General features: G+C 44.5%; 1 protein-coding gene across 3 annotated transcripts in view; it reads left to right on the top strand.

Moving 5' to 3' along the window:
- Positions 1-20512, top strand: part of MTUS2 (microtubule associated scaffold protein 2) — a 498194-nt gene that overhangs the window by 135885 nt on the left and 341797 nt on the right. For all 3 annotated transcript variants that reach the window (XM_053312197.1, XM_053312196.1, XM_053312198.1), the window contains exon 2: positions 14189-16715. In XM_053312197.1, coding sequence (XP_053168172.1) covers positions 14445-16715 — 2271 coding nt within the window. In that variant the 5' untranslated portion in view covers positions 14189-14444. The remainder of the gene's footprint in view (positions 1-14188; positions 16716-20512) is intronic.

Consider the following 20512-nt stretch of genomic DNA (forward strand, 5'->3'; position numbering starts at 1 on the left):
TGGCGGGGCTGCAAGCGGTCACCTCCTCACCTTTCACCTGCAGCTGCTGGGAGGCAGGAGGAGGGAGACAGACAGACAGATGGACAGCGGCCTTCGGCTTCTCCTTTCCTGCCTCCTGGGAGAATCCATTACCATTAGTCTACGCTCAGCCTCCCTGCTGTACTAGCAGGACGCAGCTCACCTTTATAAATGGCCAGTCCTGGTTTATTGCTGGTGGAGGGGCCCGCCCGGCCTCTGCAAGTCTCCCCCCCAGCCTGAACCAGCTTTTGCCGAAGCTCAGAAGTGGATTGAAGTAAGGGACCATTTTTGTTGCCTGCTGAAAATCATGGTGAAGCCCTCCCGTTTAAAATGATAACGCCCCCCTCAGCTTTCACCCCATCCCATTTCTGATCCCTGCAATGTCTTGATAGATCTGTAGTAGATTTCCAGTCGGATTGGGAAACCAGGCACAGTTTGCGTGCACAGTCTGTCTCCATGCCACCCCACCCCACCCCACCCCAATCCCTTGCAGTTTTTCCATATGGTGCAGAGTTGCAATTGGCAGCTCAGTGCAAAATTTAACAGGAGCTGTATACGAGATCTGAAATAGCTGCCCATAGCAGCAGGTTAAACTGGTGGCACACATTATTAGACGGCTGGAGCGATGCGTCTCTGCCTCTCTTCTCCAGCTCCGTCCTCTTCTCTTGGTCACCGCCCCCTGCCGTCAGACCCAAGTGCTGCTCATTGCATGTGGCGCATCTCTCTCTGCAGTTATCCCTCCTCCTCCCTCCTCCCCCACTCGGGCCAAGCGAGGCTGTTCCCACCCCCACAGAAGGAAAGCAGCAGACGGGTGGTGCTGGCATTGGAAATAAGCAAGCTTTGCTTTCTCCCCGTCCCTAAGGAAGGCAGGGCAGAGGAAAGGAGCCATGGGAGGGTGGCTTCCCCAGCGGGTCCCACTGCGGTTCTGACAGTGTTTCTGGGAGTGTGTGTGTCTCATGGTAGAGGGGAAGACGGGATGTGTGTCTGGGTTGGGCCGCCAACTCCACTTCTCCTGGCTGCCTGCCTCAGCGGAGGTGCCCCTCTCTCCCCTCTTGCCTGACATGCGCAGAGAACCTGGTGAGGGATTCCGTTGGGCTTGGAAGGGGGCTGGGCCAGGCTGCACCTCTGTGCAGCCTGCCTGTTGCGAAGAGGCGGGCGTGGGGCACTGCTACTGTGCGTGTGGAAGGAATGGCTTGTGCTTGGAAGCTGGTCTGGGTTGAACCAGAGGGCAGCAGGGGCTTAGCTGTGAGGGGGTCAGCCCAGACGTGGGGGTGGGGTCAGGGGCCACGGCGGCCACACACGGGGCCGCCACCAGCCTTGCTACACCACTGTGGACACATGTGTATCATGTTATGCAATATTGCACAGGGATGGGGCTGTAGCTCAGTGACAGAGCTTCTGTTCTGCATGCAGAAGGTCTCGGGTTCAGTCCCTGGTATCTCCCAGCAGGGCTGGGAAAGACTCCTGCCTGAAGCCTTGGAGAGTCTCTCTCTGCCTGTCAATGTAGACAACAGCGAACTAAATGGACTAATGGTCTGACTCGATATAAAGCAGCTTCCTATGCAAGTATCTCCCTTCCCACACAAGCAGAGGCACTCTTACCCCCGGACTTGGGGGCTGAAGTCCATGGCCTCCACACCCTCTAGCCCCCACCCCCCAATCCTCTTTAGTCTGTCCTGAGTGGTGTGGTTTGTGCCCTAAGAAGCTATGTGTTAAAAAATGATGCTTAACTTGCAGTGGTGGGGGTGCCCTCCAAAGACCTTTAAGTCCAGGCTCCAAAATTACCTAGGTGCACCTCTGCACACAAGTCAATGGCAGATGTTGTCAAGAGAGGGGATACTCGCATGTGACTAGCATTTAAAGATATTACAGCTGAGAGGCAGAGAACTTGCCACAGGGATACTAATCCCTACAGTCGCCCAGGGCTGGTTTGGATGATGACATTTGGGCAACAGAAGCTGGTGCATGAGGAGATCTGAAGGCTTTCTGCTCCATCTTCATACCTGTATGTTCAGATGAGGTGGTTATCTGCACACTAGGGGCCCATTCAGATGTTCTGACACCAGGTGATCATGTGGGGACAGCACAACAGCTGGTCGGGGACAGAGCAGTGAGCTCTCACTTCTCCTCATGTGATGAGTCCAAACTGCCCTTCTAACATATAGCTCAGCTACATGTTAGGCATTATGTTCTTTTACAAGAAAACACCTAGAGACAAACCAGATGATAATATGGTAGGTCTGAAATGAAATCTCCTATTGTCTGCTTAAATGTAGCTGGTGGATGGGGTGTGTGGAATTTGGGTCAGAACTGTGTTACAGGGCAAGTTATAAAAAAACAGCAACAACCTTCCCCACCTACATGCCATTTCTCCAATTTAAATGCCTATCTTGAAAATACTATTAGCCAGAGAGCGGGGAAAGGTATGCATTTTTTCTCTTTCTGTGGCTAACAGCAGCTTCAGGGTGTGGAGTGAAACTTCAGTCAGGGAAACAGTTGGGGGGAAATGGTTAAGCCCTCCCTTTCATCCTTTGGGCATTGTGGCTAGGGATGATGGGAGTTGTAGTCCAGCAACATCTGGGGACTCAAGGTTGAGAACCCCTTCCCTAAGGGGTTCATCCTACCACTGAAGAGCCTCTGAACATATGAATGTGTTTTGTACTGAGTCCTTCTATTGGAAGAAATGAACTTTTTGATCCAGTCCACTGGCAATAATCTAGCACAGAGTTCAGCAAGCTTAAACCTGTCAGTGAACTTTAAGATGCCTTCATTTATGCTGTGATTGCCTACTTGCAAAGCACTTGCCACTGAACTACAGCTTCTCAGGTACCCTGTTTGAACAAAGCCAGGACACACTAGTTCCGTAATCAAACAATGAACTTTTGGCTGCTAGCTAAATTTACCATGCTTATATATTAGAGGTGAGAACTAACTTTATGGCAGTGCAAAATGTACAAGGCAGGTTAGCTCTGTGATGTGAAACAATCAACTTCTTATGGTCTCCCTACCACCTTAATTTTTGTCCCACTGTTTGAAATCTAAACCAGGATGGTAGATTCCAATTAATAGAGGGAATACAGGCATGAGATCGATTTTATGTTTCCTCGAGTTAATGCTTTATACTTTCCCCAAGGGTACAATAAAAGACTTCTGCTTTACTTCTGCTGGGAACAGAACACCACCAAGTAAGGTAGGAAAGAGAGAAGATGAAAGCTCAAGCATGATTAGATATACATGTACTACAAAGGAAGCAATTAAAGCCCTAGATAGATTTTACAAGATTTCAGGAAAACATAAAATGCCCTCCACTGCTGCTAACATCCTGGCTATGCAGTTCATCCTGTTGTTGAAATGCATTATTATTTATATGTATTTATCTACAATATGTATATCCCACCTCATCCTATGCTCAAGGCAACTCTCTCTCTCTCTCTCTCTCTCTCTCTCTCTCTCTCTCTCTCTCTCTCTCTCCCTCTCCCTCTCCCTCTCCCTCTCCCCCCACCCTTGGCTTGTTGCATTCGCTAGAGAAGTGTATTGTAAAATAAGATATAGTTCCAAAATTCTCCTTATTCACATTTCATCTTGGCTGATCCTGATTCCATAACAGTTTTAGAAATCCCCCTTGCAAGCTGCATCTCCTGCAACCTCAGGAACCCCATTATGAGCAGTACCACTAATGAAGGATCTCTGTCAATGGACATCATAGGCATTGATGGGAAACATGTTATCTGCAAACTCAGCTCCCATGTAAAGCACAAATCAATCCTGAGTCAATTAGATAGCAGAATAGCAGTTGTGGCATGTCTTACCTAGAGCATACATGTTTGTACAGCAGATAATAGACTCCACATTTTCATAATTCCCTGAATACATATTTACTGGGAGACTTCAAAATTAGATAAAGCAAGATGGCTTGTGGTACCTAGTGCTAAGTAATGTTTAGTATTTGTTAGTAGGGATTAAATAGTTAAGACATCAAGACAAGGCCCTTTTACGACTTTGAGAAGCCCAGAGACAGAAGGTTCATTTTAGGGATGTGCAAGCCGGTTCAAATCTGAACCAGCTCGACATCAAACAGTCCCAATCTGAGGGCTCGACATTAACACAGTCTCTGGAGGTTCCCCCTCCTCCCACCGGCCTCCCCATGTATCATAATGGCCTGGTTCAGGTGGTTTTCGGCTCATTCTGGGCCTCTGTGTAGGTTGGTGACCATTTTGGAGGCCACCATGCATGCGCAATGGACATCTGTGTGACCATGCAGGTGTCCATTGCACATGTGCGGCTGCCCCGAAGGCAGTTTGTTTGTTTGTTTGTTTGTTTTTAAAAAATAACCCCCGAAGTGCCTCAAACTCAAACCTAATTGGGGGTGTTGGGGGGTGCACAAAACAGAACGTGCCTGGTCTGGTTCATGGCTACCTCCTGAAACAGGATGCTGGACTAGATGGACCTTGGGCCTGATCCAGCAGGGCTGTTCTTATGTTCTTATGAGTCCAGTTCAGTCTTGAACCAAACGGAGCAAACCAGTTTTGTGTACACCTCTAGTTTATTTGAGTGACCCTGCCCCCATTTTCTTCTCGGTAGCTGATACACTGCACAATTTTGCACACAGTAACATTGTGCAATGTTACAGGGATATTTCTTTGATTTCATTTTAATTTTTGTCTTCCCCATTGCAGAAGCACACAGTAAGTAAAAGAGAAAGTACTTTGAATGTTTCTGTTTTTGTGGTTAGAAAGAATTTCTTACTTTCCCTTCTAGCCATTAAGGAAGTAAAAGGTGTGAAGTCTTTTAAAAGGTGTTCCTGCAGTGGGGAAGGGAAAAAATTTAATATAAAATCAAAGGAATAGCCCTTTTCCTCCACATGTAGGTGGAATGATGGTCCAAGGAAGGGCTTCAGATCCAGGACATTCTGTAAAGTTCTGGCTTGAAACAAACTAGATTTCACAATTTTTAGTCATTTAAATTTTTTCACAAATTCACTGAAAATCAGAGGAGTGACTCATAGCTTTGAAAACAAATAACTCTGGATCCTGCCAGTGTGGACTTCATGTATGTCGGATTTCATAACTGTTTTCCCATCCTTTCTGGAAATATAAAAAGGGGGGACATGCTGTTGCCCCTTTTCATGAAGGCAAAGGCAGATTCCTTCACATACTGGTGGAATGATGGAAGGTCTTCAGTTTCAGAAGTTTCTGTAAAGCTCTGGCTTGAAACAAGCCAAGTTTTGCCATTGTTAGCCTCTTTTTACAAGAATTTCATTTTTTCACCCCAAATCAGGGAATTGGCCAGTTCTCTTAAAATGCACTACAGGGGGCCGTGACCTCCTTCTCCACATGTGTGGCAAGTTTCAAGTCTCTAGGAACAACAGGTGAGTTTTGGTGACACCCCCCTCCCGATTCTCCCCATATGGGGAAAAATCCAAATTTAAGTTGGAATTTGAATTTGAATTCTGATTCTGACCTGATATCCAACATCGCTAGAGCCCATAGAATCTGAATCTGACATTGTCAAAGTAAATCAGGTCAGATACAAATCCGAATCTTCTGAATGCACACTGGACTAGTAGACAGGTGTCTTCAAAGGGTATGTCTCCATAGCAATAGCCTATGCTCCTGTTTGGGAGCTACAACGCACACCAAACATCCAGGACCTATTTTTCTCTGCCTAGGCTCCTGCCAGAAATTCAGTCCGGAAGCAATTTCTGCCTTTATCAATTTCCCCCCGTTTCCACTGGGAGACAAAGCCAAAATGTTGCTAGTTAATGATGTACTACACATTTCCCAGTGTCTGTATGCTTTCAAGCACATGTACGTAGAAGACTCCTGGTTGATCCTGTCCTTCTGTTTGGGAATTGGGAACTATTTAACATTTCTAGCATTGCTGTCTCCAGTCAGTGTTAAATCCTTTCCACAATTTCTTAATACACTCTTGAATTTCCCATTCAAGGCACATTTCCATTGATAGTAGCTCTATTCAGATGTTCTGTTGTACGTGGGTTCAGATGTCTACCCACAGGTACATGATTTTTTGTGAATGACTATACCTGCATTCATTTTAAAAGCAAAAATAATGAGAAAACTAGCTTAACCCACGCAGAGCATCTGCACGCTAGTACTTGATTGCTTCCCTCACCCCCTGCCACAGCCACCTCACCTCAGAGATCTCTCCACCCTCACCTGAGCTGCACTCCTGCTCCTCCTCCTCCATCTGGTTGCTTCAATTCTCATCACCCCTCTTGGTCACTCCTCCATCCCTTTACTCCATTCCCCTCACCTCTCTTGCTTGCGGCTACAGCGTTGTGGTGCCTATTGGCTAAGCTGCAGCCCCCTATCTCCAGAGACCTCCCCACCCTCACCTGAGCTCTGCTCCTGCTCCTCCTCACAGGAGCAGCAGCAGCAGCGGTTGACTTCCTTGCTGCCACCACTGCCATGGTCACTCGTTCCCCTCAGGCCACTGACAGGCACGTGCCCGTCCCGTCCCGTGCCTGCCTGCCTCCCTCCTCCAATGGCCTCAGTAGCCCAAAACAGCAGAGTGGTTGATTGGGCCCTTCCTTGCTGCCAATAGGCACGCCACAGGCACTAGTTCCCCTCATGCCACTGACAGGTTTGAGCCCATCCCTTGCCCATCCTTCTTTCTCTCTTTCCCTCTCTTCTTTCCCCTCTTTCTTTCTCCTCCACTTGCTCTTCCCCTCTGTCTGTCTTCCCCTCCCTTCTTCTTTTCTTTCTTTCTCTTTCTTTCTCTCTTCCTTGCTTCCTGAGTTAACAGATCTTGTTTCCTCATCTAATTCACACAACAGCAGCCTCCTTCTCCTGAAGGGGCTCTTTCCTCCCTCATGACCCCTCTCTTCACAGACCCCTGCCCACTATCCTTTTATATATAGAGATTCTTCTCCTCTATAATCCTCTACAATGTAGAGTATTGCTCTCCTCTATAATCTTCCCTGCCCACTATCATTTATATATATATAGATCCCTCTCCTCTACAATCTACTGGATGGAACATCTTCAGACCAGTAACAGTTGCATTCCAAATGACCTTAACCATCACAGGCTCCTCCTCCCTATCTGCATATGGAATCCCCACTGCCCAATCACCACAGTGCCACAGGTTCCTCCCTATCTGCATATGGAATCCCCACTGCCCAATCACCATGGTGCTTTTGCTCTCACAGGCTCCTCCTCCTACCTGCATATAGAATCCCCACTGCCGAATCACCATGGTGCTTCTGCTCGCGAACTCTCACGAGAGCTGCTGAACACGGGATTAGCCATGGGTACGCCTTAGAGAATTATATATATAGAGAGATGGTTTCCTGTCCCAAAGGGCTCACAATATAAAGAGAAATACAAATGAGACACCAGCTACAGCCGCTGGAAAGAGCCACCGCTTTAAAAGGTGTGTCTGCGTCCAATCACTTCTTCCTGGCTCTCACTCCTAGCTTATTTTTATAGTGCACATTTGCTGGATTGATTGATTGGTTGATTGATTGATTGATTGATTGATTGATTGATTAAGTGCTGTCAAGTCGGTGTCAACTCTTAGTGACCACATAGATAGATTCTCTCCAGGGTGATCTCTCTTCAGCTTGGCCTTTAAGGTCTCTCAGTGGTGCATTCATTGCTGTTGTAATCGAGTCTATCCACCTTGCTGCTGGGTGTCCTCGTCTTCTCTTTCCTTCCACTTTCCCCAGCATTAAGGACTTCTCAAGGGAGCTGGGTTTTCGCATAATGTGTCCGAAGTATGATAGTTTGAGCCTGGTTGTTTGCGTCTCGAGTGAAAATTCTGGATTGATTTGTTCTATGATCCATTTGTTTGTTTTCCAGGCTGTCCATGGTATCCTCAAAAATCTTCTCCAGCACCAAAGTTCAAAAGCTCATACCTTATACCTTTCCAACTAGCAACACTCCTGGGGTGCGCATTTGTTTTTACTATCAACTGGAAAATGAACCATATGGGGCACTTTTAATTCATTTCAAAATTACCATGATGTACAACAAAGATGTATGATTGGGTTTATTTTTGGAACACCATTCATTACCCGTTCAGCATTCCAGGGTGCTTACCTTTATCAGGCAGGCAGTGGGGTGGGGGCAGAGTCCTTTGCATATCTACCTCTAGACACCCAGCCTTGTGGGAAAATAAGGTTTTCCCACAAGGACACATCTGTCCAGGGCGTTAGGGGGGGAAATTGTCCAGGGCATTAGGAGAACAATATGACCATCCATTTTATTTTCTCCCAAAGACCTGGAATGTGTGTTCTTCAAACCCTTGCCATGCAACCTATCAAAAGTTCAGAGGAAGTATGTTACTTGGTGCTAAGTGTTGTTGGGTAGGATGTTTTCAGGACTTCCTAAAAGCATCTCTTTGGCCACTTAGTGAAACTATATGGACTGTTGGTCTGATCCAGCAGGGTACTCCCTACTATTCCTGGCTTAGGGTGCATAGGGCTCTTATTCTGTGTAATGGCCAACATGATGCGGAGAGCACATGCTTCAAGGGCCAGCGGGAAGAGAGCTCTGCCAAACGCTGTGCCTATCCCTCTGTGTGTGCAGAGCTGTGCCTGCGTGGCCAAGAATCATGGCCATGTTAAGCACATTTAACAAAGGCTTCTTTCTGTCTCCGATTGAATACAGTGGGTCTTGAGACATTTTGACAGGGTTGTACCCGAAGTTATTTAAGATAACAATGATCTTGTTGGTATTCTAATGGAATGATGGTCTAATTAATTTGAGCTGCAAAAGATCAGAGAGACATGGGATTTTTGAGCCTGGTTAATAGGGTTGCTTATATTGCATTATATTCTATTTTATTGACAAGCTCTCCAACAGCAATAATTTTACACTCATTGAAAAATGCTTAATATGAGCTGGGGAAATGACAATTTCTTGAAAGTATTATTTCTCATTTTCTGGTGTACATCATTAGAAGATTTTGTCAGTTCTGATAATCAGAGTCTTTAATCACAAAGTGTGTATGTGTGTGAGAGAGACGGGAAACCGGATCATCTCTACATTATACACTTTGTGGGATATACTCTGGCAGGTAATAAATTATTAGCTTAGTTTTTCAGTTTTGAATCACTATCTACTAGCATTTGAAAAAAGCATTCATAAGTTATTGTTCGGAAGAAAAGATAAATTGCACCCGGACTCCCCAAATGAAGACAGGACACATGTGTACAGGATAAATAGGGCCACACTTATTAACTATCTATAGAGGATATGCAAGAAGCTTAGCAACAATTAACTAGAGTGTGGGCTTTTTCAACCCCTCTCAGGGACATTCAGCCTCTTAACAAGAACTGTCTACCCCCCATCACTGTTGGGCGAATCAACCGGGACTGAAAGATTCCAGCAGCTACCACTGCCAGTTTACTGTGCCCAGGAGGCAACCACCCAGATCATGCCCCCCGCCCTCGAGCCCCACAGCTCTGACTGGGCCACCTAAAAATGGTCCATTCCCAGTCTGCCTGGGCCCCAAAATCCTGAGGGGCTGTTCCATGGAGCCACCCTTCACCTAACAAAGGTGCCTCCCATTGAACATCAATGAAAACTCAACTTTACCTCTGCCCGCACTCACCTGCTCGTGTGACCAAATGCCTTAACAAAATGGTTCCCACCCCTAACCTCCCTAAAACAAGCCTCAGTGAGGAATAGGCAAAAATTTCTACACCCCAGGCCAATTTGGGTGAAGAAAAAAATTCTTACTGGGCCTGCAAGCGACCAGCTAGTCTCTCACTGAGTAATCGGGAAGATGGGTGGGAGCTGGCAGCCTGGTTAAAAGTGGGGAGTGTGTGCCCCAAATATGAACGTGGCTCTCGCTCCCTCAATGGGCCAGCACAACCACGTGGCCTCACTCCCTCACAAGTGAAAGGCAGACTCAGAGGCCCGTGGGCAAACCTTGCCCTGCCTGACAGCCGTTAGGTGCCAGTCAGAACGGCATTTCAGGAATCTCCCTGGAACTTTCTGATCCAAGATCCATTTTCATTTTAAACATATTTTGCCTGGAAATATAACTGCAGAAGTATATTACGAAAGAAGTAGGAAAAATTAAGCTATAATTGTTTTGATTTGAGTCAAATCATTGTTTTGATTTGAGTCAAATAATCTGACCTTATCATCTAATTCTTTTCTTTCGTTTTTCCTTAGAAGTACTTGAATTGTTCTTGGTGCTTCAGAAACTTGGTACATGAGAAAAATCATTGCAAGTAATGAATGGAAATAGTTGGTCTGAGTAGAAAACATTTCCCTCCATCCATTCTTATTTTGTTGTGTGGTATTTCTGCCCTGCTGCCTCTTCTCAATCTTTTAAACTGGGGATTGAACTGAACACCTTCTGCATGCAAAGTAACTGTTCTGGACTGAGTTATGACATTTTCCTTTATAAAGATTATATGAAGATATAGTATGTTATAACAAAACCTTAACACACATTTTAAAAATTAAGATTTTTTTTTTCCAACTTAGGGTGCCTTTGTAGCTCTCAAAAAGCTGTACTTTCTCCCCTTGCAGCCAAGGTCTTTTCCACTTGTATAAGTCTGCTCTTGAGGGCAGTTCAAACCTCAGAAATAGATTTCTGTAAGTAGAAAGGCCTTTTGCTGTGAGGGGAGAGGTGCAAAAATTGTTCCCCTTCTCCCTCTTCACCTGGTCAGCTGTGTAAGAAGCCTTCAGCACAGGGAAGATTTCCTGCAGAGCCATAGCAGATGGGACCAGTGGTAGAGCATAGCTCTACCATAGCTCAGTGGTAGAGCATCTGCTTTGCATACAGAAGGTCCCGGGTTCAATCTCTGGCATCTCTAGGTAGGGCTTGGATAGAACTTTCTCTGTTTATGATTACTGTCATTACTGTCTTTCAGGAGAGCCCTTATAACCTATCTGTTTGGCCTGGCCTTCCAGGGTTTTAAAACTATTGTAAATTGTTTTAAATGGTTGCCCTAGTTTTCCAGGGTTTTTAGGTGTTTTGAATGTTTAAATTGGTTTTATTCTGTTTTTAAAGTTTTGATTTTAATTGTTAACTGGTTTTAATTGTTTTTATCCTGTTGTAAATTGCCCTGAGCCATTTTGGAAGGGCGGTATATAAATCGAATGAATGAATGAATAAGATCTTTGGAAGCTGCTTCCAATCAGAGTAAACAATACTGAGCCAGATGGACCAATTGTCTGACTTGGTATAAGGCAGCTGCCTAAGGTCATACCAATGTAAACCTGTTCTGTTGTTACTGGATATAGAAAAGGTAGCTTATATTACAAGGATGTATTAGTATTTATTATTCATGGTCATTTTATTATCTATATACTGCTTTTCAAGAAAAAGTTCTGAAAGTGGTTTACATAGCAAAAGAAATAAGAAGGTGGTTCCCGGTCCCAAAGGGGTTTGCAATCTAAAAAGAAACGCCACTTGAGGGATGCTATGCTGGGCTGAATTGGGACAGTTGCTCTCTCCCGTTGAATATAAGACAGCCACCACTTGAAAAGATGCCTCTTGCCCAGTTATCAGGGTCAATAATCAGGAATACCTTTAGCACTTTTGCAAACCTCTGTGAAACTGAGTGACTTGCTTTTCATTGAACAAGAACACTACCAAGTCTAGGAAAAGACATTGCCACATCCTCCCAACCCCTCTCCATGTAACTTCTAGTATACAAGCAGAATGTGTCTTCAGTATTATCTGTCTTGTCTTCATTTTTCAGGGCTCTTTAAAACGTTTCTTTGCTGATCTAGAGTGAAATGTCATTCTCTTGTTCCCGCAGGCCATATGCTGTTTAGAGAAGCATATGAACTAAAGTTCAGTTATTGCAGTTGATGCTATGTGATATAAATCACTCAGCTTTTTTAAAAGACAGAAAAGCTGATAGCCTTACTATTCAGCAAAAAGTTATTTTCTCATGGCTGTGTCACATCTATCCTGAAAACATATGAAAAACATTTTAAAGGCCCATATTATGGAAATAAACCATGACACAAAAGACAGATCACATACTATTACGGAAAAGGTGATTTTATTATTTCTTTCAGTTTCATTCCCACTAAAAGGAACTGTGAGTTATTTTAAAGAATAAAGCCCATTTATACTGTTTTGGTTAATAAAAGGTGGTCAACCAACATTTAAAAGTCATTTAAATCAATGAGATGTTAGTCACGATTAACTTATGTCCCATTCTTTTCAATCAGAACTATGTTAACCATGTTTATTTTTAGCCTACTTTCCTTAAGGAAAGTAAGCTTATGAGATCACCTGGCATTCTCTGTGTGTGTCTGTGTCTCCGTGTGTGAGTGTTCCCCTATCAACTTCGCAATGCCTGGATCAATATGAACCGGGTATGGTTGTAGGGACACCTCAATGACGTAGTTTGTGATGATGTCATCCACCCCAATTCAAGATTGCGAACGTGTAAACATTTGAGGCTCAAGTGGGCTAACTGTGGACCTTCTAATGGATTTGAACCAAATTTGTTACAGTTATAGTCAGTGATATATAGGAATATCTCAGTGGAGTAGCTTGTGATGATATCATCCACCTTGATTCATGATGGACACATAAACATTTGAGGTGCAAGTGGGCTAAATTGTTTACTGTCTATCCAATTTGAACCAAATTTGCAACAGTTGTAGGGACACATAGGGCCAGCTCAAGGATGTAGTTTGTAATGATGTCATCCACCCCATTTCAAGATGGCAGATGTGTGAACATTTGAGGCACAAGCAGGCTAACTTGTGGACCGCCTAACTGATTTGGACCAAATTTGGTGCAGTTGTAGTGAGTGACTCAATTGCATAGTTTGTGATGATGTCACAATTCAAGATGGCAGATACATGAACGTTTGAGGCACAAGAGGGATAACTTGTGAACTGTCTAACTGATCTGAATCAAATTTGCTACAGCTGTAGGAAAACAGAGGGACACCTCAGCGTAGTTTGTGATGATGTCATCTACCCCATTTCAAAATGGCTGATGTGTGAACGTTTGAGGTGCGAGTGGCAACCGATTTGGAGCAAATTTGGTACAGTTGTAGGGACACACAGGGTTGTGATTATGTCATCCACCCCAATTCAAGGTGGCAGACGTATGCATGTTTGAGGTGCAAGTGGACTAATGTGAACTGCCTAACTGATTTGGACCAAATTTAGTCCAGTTGTAGGGATCGTGAAAGGAAAGTAGGCAGATTAGTTCTTACAGAACTTAGTGGTGTTGTTTTAAGAACCCACTATTTCATAGCAAGAAAAACTGATATATTTTATTTATTTCTTATATTCATGTCCCACCCTTCTTTCATGATGCTCAGATTGCTTAAAAGGCTCTCATTCCCCGCTTTTATGCTCACAACAATCCCGTGAGGCAGACTAAATTGAGAAATGGTGGTTGGCTCAAGGTTAGTGGGAGTTGGAGCCCAAGTCTGTGCTTTAGTTTAACCCTTTAACCACTAGGCCACATTGGTTATATGAACCCTTGTTAATGGACTGTCCATTTTGGGTAGTGGGGCTGTGCTGCACATAAGCCCCTTTCCTTTGTCCACTTGTTAAGAGTGAACTGTCCTTGGAATGCTCTCTGGGAAAGCCATGAGGAAAGTCAGGGTAGTTGTGTCTTGCACAGAACTGCCTTGCCTTCCTGTTCTTGGGCTCTTTGGTTTTACAGTGCTCTGAGCCTAGCAGGGCCAGGGAGAGAAAGCCAGCTGAAATAGCAAATGGGCTCCATGGGCTCTTATCATGCTTCACCCCATGCCAGCTTGAACATGACTGAGTTGGAGAACTGACTTCTTTATATAAGTCTACAATTTGGTAAATACGTGTTTTCACATGTGTAAGCTGACAATCCCAGATGACTTTTTAAATGAATGTCCACAGATACAGAGATATCCCAGGATTCACAGTCACACTGGTGAATCCTGATCATCTCATTTAGGTATGTCAGAGAATGTCACACCAGTGATTACTCATATTCACCAGTTTTTCATCAAATGATTTTCTTACACAAGATGATTGTTGAAAAGTGGTGGCAGAAAATATTCCATAGGATCTGAGTCATGCTCTGGGTCTTTTCTGTATATAACTGGATGCAGACTTGTATGTCTTTTATATTATATTATATTATATTATATTATATTATATTATATTATATTATATTATATTATATTATATTAACTGGTGTAATAATGTATTCCTTTTCTTTACAGGTTCAATGGACTATCTTTCATTTGGAGGGACCCTAATGGACATCTTTTGTACTGATTAAAGCTTATACTTTTTTTTTCTTTTTTCTTTTGGATTTATCACATTCAAAAGTTGTCCTAATAGTTGACTGAATCGGTGGAAGGATGCTGCCAGCAAGAAGCTTGAACCATTTGCAAAGGAATTTTCTCAGTGGTTGATATAGTTAAAAGTTGGTTGTTCAGTAGGACAGTAGGAGGGACGATCACTTGAAATTTGAAAATGAGTACTCCACTGGTTCCAAACAAGTCATGTTACAATTTACTGCAGGACAACAGAAACAAAATGAAAAATAACAATGAAAACATGATGACTGTAGGAGACACAAATGCCAACCAGATCACATCAGAAGTTAGAACCTCCAGAGATGAAGTAAGGACAAATGATTTGTCAGGGTGTTTGAACACAGGTGAGGCAGAAAATATCACACAACTAGATTCAGAGAGAAACAGACTTCAAGGTCCTATTGGCATACCAGACTTTAGGCTGCCTTCTGCCACCAGCAGGGAATTTAGGACTGATGGGGCTAAAGATACCTCAAAGGTAGCCTCCATCAGCCGGGGACATAGTCTGTCCAATCTGCGAATGAGCACCAATGATGCTTTTTCAGTGGTTCTTTCAAAAAGTGATGCTGACCTCATTCGCCATGTTTCAAAGGATAAAATACCAAGAATGATTGAGCCTGAAGGGATAAAACGCCTTTCCTTGGGGAGGTCAAGGAAACTGATGGCTAAAACAGAAGCCTTTGGGAAGGAATTTATTGGCCGTGTATCAGGTAAGCGCTTGCTTTCGGCGTCCCTGGATTCCATTGACACCTCACATCATTTGCTTGGGGACACTGAGAAATCTCAGAAAACATCAGCAGACCATTTTTTAGGCACAATGTTTCATCCAACTGAAAGCGCCTCAGAGGGAAACATTGTGCGTTTTTCTAACCCAACTTCTACCTCAGAAACTAAGAAAACAAATATCCCCACAACACACATGGGTGTGGACAATGTACCAAATTTCAACAAACAAAGCACATCGCATCCTGCTCATGTAGATCTGCATTTAACCGTTAAGTCCAATGAAATTTGGAGTAGATCAGAAGCACAATTAGATCATCATGGTGATAAGAGAGGAAAAGCAGAGCTGAAAAATCCTTTATCTTCACAGTCTAAGGGTACATGTCAGCAAAAAATTGGCAGAATTATGCTGGTTGAGTTTCTCGGATGTCAGAGGGAGGAAAATAACATTGTGGCACAAAATAAAAAGGATTATGGGTCTGAAGTACACAAAGGAAAATTGCTTCAGTTGCAAGAGCCTTGCAGTGCAGAAGAAGATCTCTTCTTAAATGAAGCAGTTGTCTCTGGCAGTGACAGGCTGGTAAGTGGAAATAACTACCCTGGTTTAGGAAGAGGAAGTAGCCAAAGTGACACTAGAGCAGCAAATCAAGCAAGTGAGGAATACCTAGCTGAAAAAGAGGTAGATTCTGTACTGCCACTTGCTGATGAGAGCAAACACAATGGTAAACTGACATCAACAAGAAATAAGAACATAGATGATGCTGACTCAAGTTGTATTCAAGCAGTTGGTGGGCATATGTCTTTTATGCATAACATGAATCTGCCTGACAGCAAACATTTGAACCATAATGAAAGTAAACTGATGCTAGTCAAAGGGAACGGAGAAAATGCCGCAATTCTCACCTCTGATCTCCTGGAACAGCCCAAAGCGCATAGTGCAGAAAATATTTCTGATGAACATTATTCTAACATCCAGGGCTGTGAATTAGAGTCCACTAGCTTTCCGAGCAAGGTGACCGTTATTACAAAGAAACATATTTCAAATGACACACTGGATGGCCATAAAATATCAGGAACAGACACCTTTCTATGTGCCCCAACTCCTTTGCGCCCCCTGGCAACTGTGAATGTTAGTAATCACTCTACAGTATCAAACAGCAATTTGAAGGATCTGTATGCACTTCATGTTGACAAGCTCTCATCCTCAGCAGTCCTACCTCCCACTGATGGTCCAGAGTTGCTAAGCCTATCCCCCAAAGTGCCTAACAAGACTGCCTGCAACAGTGGCATCCCCAAGCCTATTCTTGTATATTCCAAGGGCTCCCATCCAGGCAAGGGTGATGGGGAGAGTAATTGCATTGAGAAGCCTGAAGACAATTTGGAGATCAAACCAGACATCCCCAAGCCCAAACATGTGAGACCTAAAATAATCACTTACATCCGGAGAAATCCACAGGCCATTGGCCAGCTTGACCACCCTTTTGCCCCACCTGGATTACCCTATGTTTCCCCTGCCTGCAGTATGCCAATGGCAAAGGAGCAGAAGACTTCAAATGATGGAGATATCAAACCAGCCAATGTTCTTTATGACAAATTTAAACCTGACTTGCAGAAACCACGGATTTACAGTTCTGGACTTGTGGTGTCTGGCATTAAATCCTCAGGACATCATTTCGGTCAAATGGGTGAAAAGTTTCTCCAAGAGGTAAGGCACACGTGGTCTTTGTATGCATCAGCTGGCTGTTTCAGCATAGTACAAAGTGCATGAATGCATGGTGTGTGTATGGAGAAACTTCAAGAGATTTGGATAATGGAAGGTTGTTATATTAGCATGAGTTGGCAGGCCAGGGATGCGTAGTGAATTTGGAGAGCAAAATGCTTCTTTTATACTCTGCTTAAGTTTGGCTTCTCTGTTTCCTTTTAGTAAAATGACCTCAAAATGCTAGGTAGTGATCTATCAAATTTAGGAGTATTGCAATAGGTACCTTTGAAATGAAAAGTAAGCAACTCCCACCTTCCTTTTCTTACCACGCAAGGCTGCTGGGATGGGGAAGGCCACAGATCCTCATGCCCTCAACAGGGGGACCGGGTTGTTGGGTGGGTCACTCAAGAATTCATAGCGACCTTGATGACTGTGGGCCTATCCCAACTGGTCTCTGGTCTGACATATGATGCTGGTCACACACTCAATTTGGTCTTTTGCTCTGATCAAGGTGGTGTTCTGTGGGTGGGGACTCCTGTCATCTCCCCCATTGTCATGGACAGATCACCATCTGGTTAAGGTAGAACTGACAGCCATGACCCACCTCTGCTGGGGTGAAGGACCTATTAGATTTGTCTGCCCAAGGAGGTTATTGGATCTTAATAGGATTCCAAGAAGCCTTGGAAGGGTTTAGGGTTGGCTCTGCTAATGATTCTGTTGATGCTGTGGTACAAAGATGGAATAATGAGAACTTGGCATGAGTCTGATCGAGGACAACACAGAGCACATTTGAATACCTATGCTCTGGCAGTGCTGGCGGCAAACAATCAGTTCTTTTCTGCCCGCATTGCTTCTGCAAATTCCCATCCAGCTGAGTTGTCTAGGGTTGTGAGGGGGCTAGTATGTACTCCCTCCCCAATTCAAACTTGCAACCATTGGTCACTCGCTGTGACATTTTTAATGACTTTTTTTGCAGATAAAATCTCTCATCTTCAGGCCGAGCTGGATTCCACAGTTACTGCAGAGTCTACTATGGAGGTGTCCAGCAACTCCTCTTCTGGGATTAGATTGGATCATTTTCAGTTTGTGACTCTTGAGAAAGTGGACAAACTGCTTTGGACTGTGTGTCCTACAACCTTTTCTCTTGACCCTTGCCCAACTTGGCTCACCTCATCTGATAATCATACAGTATTATCAGAGAGGCTCTAGTAAATATTACAAATGCTTCTCTGAGGGAGGGCAGGATGCCTCCTTGTCTTAAGGAGGCTATTATTAGACCACTTTTGAAGAAAGCTACACTGGATCCCTCACGGTTAGCTAATTACAGACCTGTTTCTAATCTTCCATGGTTGGGCAAGGTGGTTGAGCAGTTGGTGGCCTCTCAGCTCCAGGCTGTTTTGGATAATGCAGATTATCTAGACCCATTCCAAACTGGCTTTTGAGTGGGCTTTGGGGTTGAGACTGCCTTGGTCAGCCTGATGGATGATCTCCAACTGGCTATCGACAGAGGGAGTGTGACTCTGCTGATCCTTTTGGATCTTTCTGTGGCTTTCAATACCATCGACCATGGTATCCTTCTGGACCGCCTGAGGGAGGTGGGATTGGGTGGCACTGTTTTACAGTGGTTCTGCTCCTACCTCTCTGGCAGATTCCAGATGGTGTTGCTTGGAGACTGTTGTTCCGCTAAACAAAAGCTGAAGTGTGGAGTCCCACAAGGCTCCATACTGTCTTCAATGCTTTTTAACATCTACATGAAACTGCAGGGAGAGATCATCAGGAAGTCTGGTGCTGGGTGTTGTCAATATGCTGACACTCAGATTTACTTTTCCATGCCAACCTCATCAGGAAATGGCATATCTTCCCTAAATGTCTGCCTTGAGGCAGTAATGGGCAGGTGGAAGTTGAATCCAAATAAGATGGAGGTACTGACTGTGGGGGGCAAGGACCCAAGAGATGGTTTAGATCTCCCTGTTCTGGATGGGGTTACACTCCCCCTAAAAGATCAGGTTTGTAGCTTGGGAGTGCTCTTGGACCCAAAGCTCTCCCTGGTTTCTTAGTTTGAGGCAGTGGCCAGGAGCGCTTTTTATCAGCTTCGGCTGATGCGTCAGCTACATCCATTTCTAGAGGTGAATGACCTTAAAACAGTGGTACATATGCTGTTAACCTCCAGGCTTGACTATTGTAATGCACTCTATGTGGGGCTGCTTTTGTGCATAGTTCAGAAACTACAATTGGTACAGAATGCGGCAGCCAGATTGGTCTCTGGGACAACAAAGGGACCACATAAAACCGGTTTTGAAAGAACTGCACTGACTGCCAATATGTTTCCAAGTGAAATACAAAGTGCTGCTTCTTACTTATAAGGCCCTTAAGAGAGTGCCTCCTTTGTCATAAACCCTGCTGCCTGTTACGATCTTCTGGAGAGGTCCGGTTACAGATGCCACTGGCTTGTTTGGTGGTGACCCATGACCGGGCTTTCTCTATGGCTGCCCTGGGGGTTTGGAATATGCTCCCTACTGAAATAAGAGCATCTCCTTCTCTGTCCCCCACCCCCTTAAATGAGAGGCAGAGAGCTTGCTCAGGCTCTCTGGAGCCCAGACCACAACCCCTTTGTGTGGAAGTCACATGCAAGGGGGGCATGGCCCAGGCCCAGAGAGCCAGAGCAAGCTCTCCGCCTCTCATTTTGGGCAGCCATTTGCTGCCTGAACAGCCTTTACTTCCCCTTATTTCCCTCCAGCAAGGGAGAGAAAGGGGAATAAATGCTGTCAGGCAGCATACTGCCTGAAATAAAGGGGAGAGGAGAGCTTGCTCAGCTTCGGAGGTGGAGCCCGAGTGGTGGTGTGAGCCAGATCAAGTGACATCATGCACCGCGGGATGTTACTGGAGGGTGGCGGGGCTGGAGACAGGTCACTGCTGCTCCTGAAACCTTAAAAAAATGGGGGCACTCTTCCCTCCTCATCTTTGCCCCCCGCTCCCTGCAGCCAGACATGACACCATGTTCTATCCCACGGCGGCAGCGACGATATTTAGAGGGGAAAGGGGGGATGGGCAGCAAGGAGGTTAATCCGCCCCTGTATAGGATTATGTTCCCACTTTTCTTGTCAAGGAGGATTGAATTAAATGTTGAGATATTCTGGACAGTTCTGCTCTCCAATTGCTAGGGCAGAAGTTTTTCTCAATGGTCAATGAAGGTAACCTAGGAAATGTGAAAGGAACCCTAGTCTGGTAACGTGCAAATTAACAAACAACATAAAAGTAATACTGTGGGCCCATATGCATGGTCCTTTGGATCTCAGTCACAATTTCTCTTTTTAAAAGGAATTTGTGATTAAGATTCAAAGGATCATGTACACACCAGGGACTTCACCCTCTTCATGCTGCATCTCTTGGAGGTAAGGAGAACCCTCTGCAGCAGCATTTGATGTGACAATATTTGGTATTTTGGCTTGGTGGCACTTTCCTGTATTGTTTCAGTAAGCAAGTTGAGAAGGCAACTCACTGTGTTCCAAAAATCTCCAAACTTGTCCTGACTTAAGTTGAACGTAAGCCAGGAGAAGTTGAGTTACCAGCCATAATAGAAGCCCAAGCATTCACAAGATCAGATCACCACCCACAAACACCCAAATAAATAAATAAATGTGCTAATTGACCGTTTTTTGTATATAAACAACAAGGCAGTTCATATAGAGCAAGTTGTTAGTGAATTTTAGATAACAGAACAGTACGATTGTTAGTCATGAGATAAATGTCTATAGTATGTCTAACATTTGCTCCAATATTTGATTGAGTTATATTCTAGA

Source organism: Hemicordylus capensis, chromosome 3 (genome assembly GCF_027244095.1).
Source record: "Hemicordylus capensis ecotype Gifberg chromosome 3, rHemCap1.1.pri, whole genome shotgun sequence".
In the NCBI taxonomy this organism is placed as follows: domain Eukaryota; kingdom Metazoa; phylum Chordata; class Lepidosauria; order Squamata; family Cordylidae; genus Hemicordylus; species Hemicordylus capensis.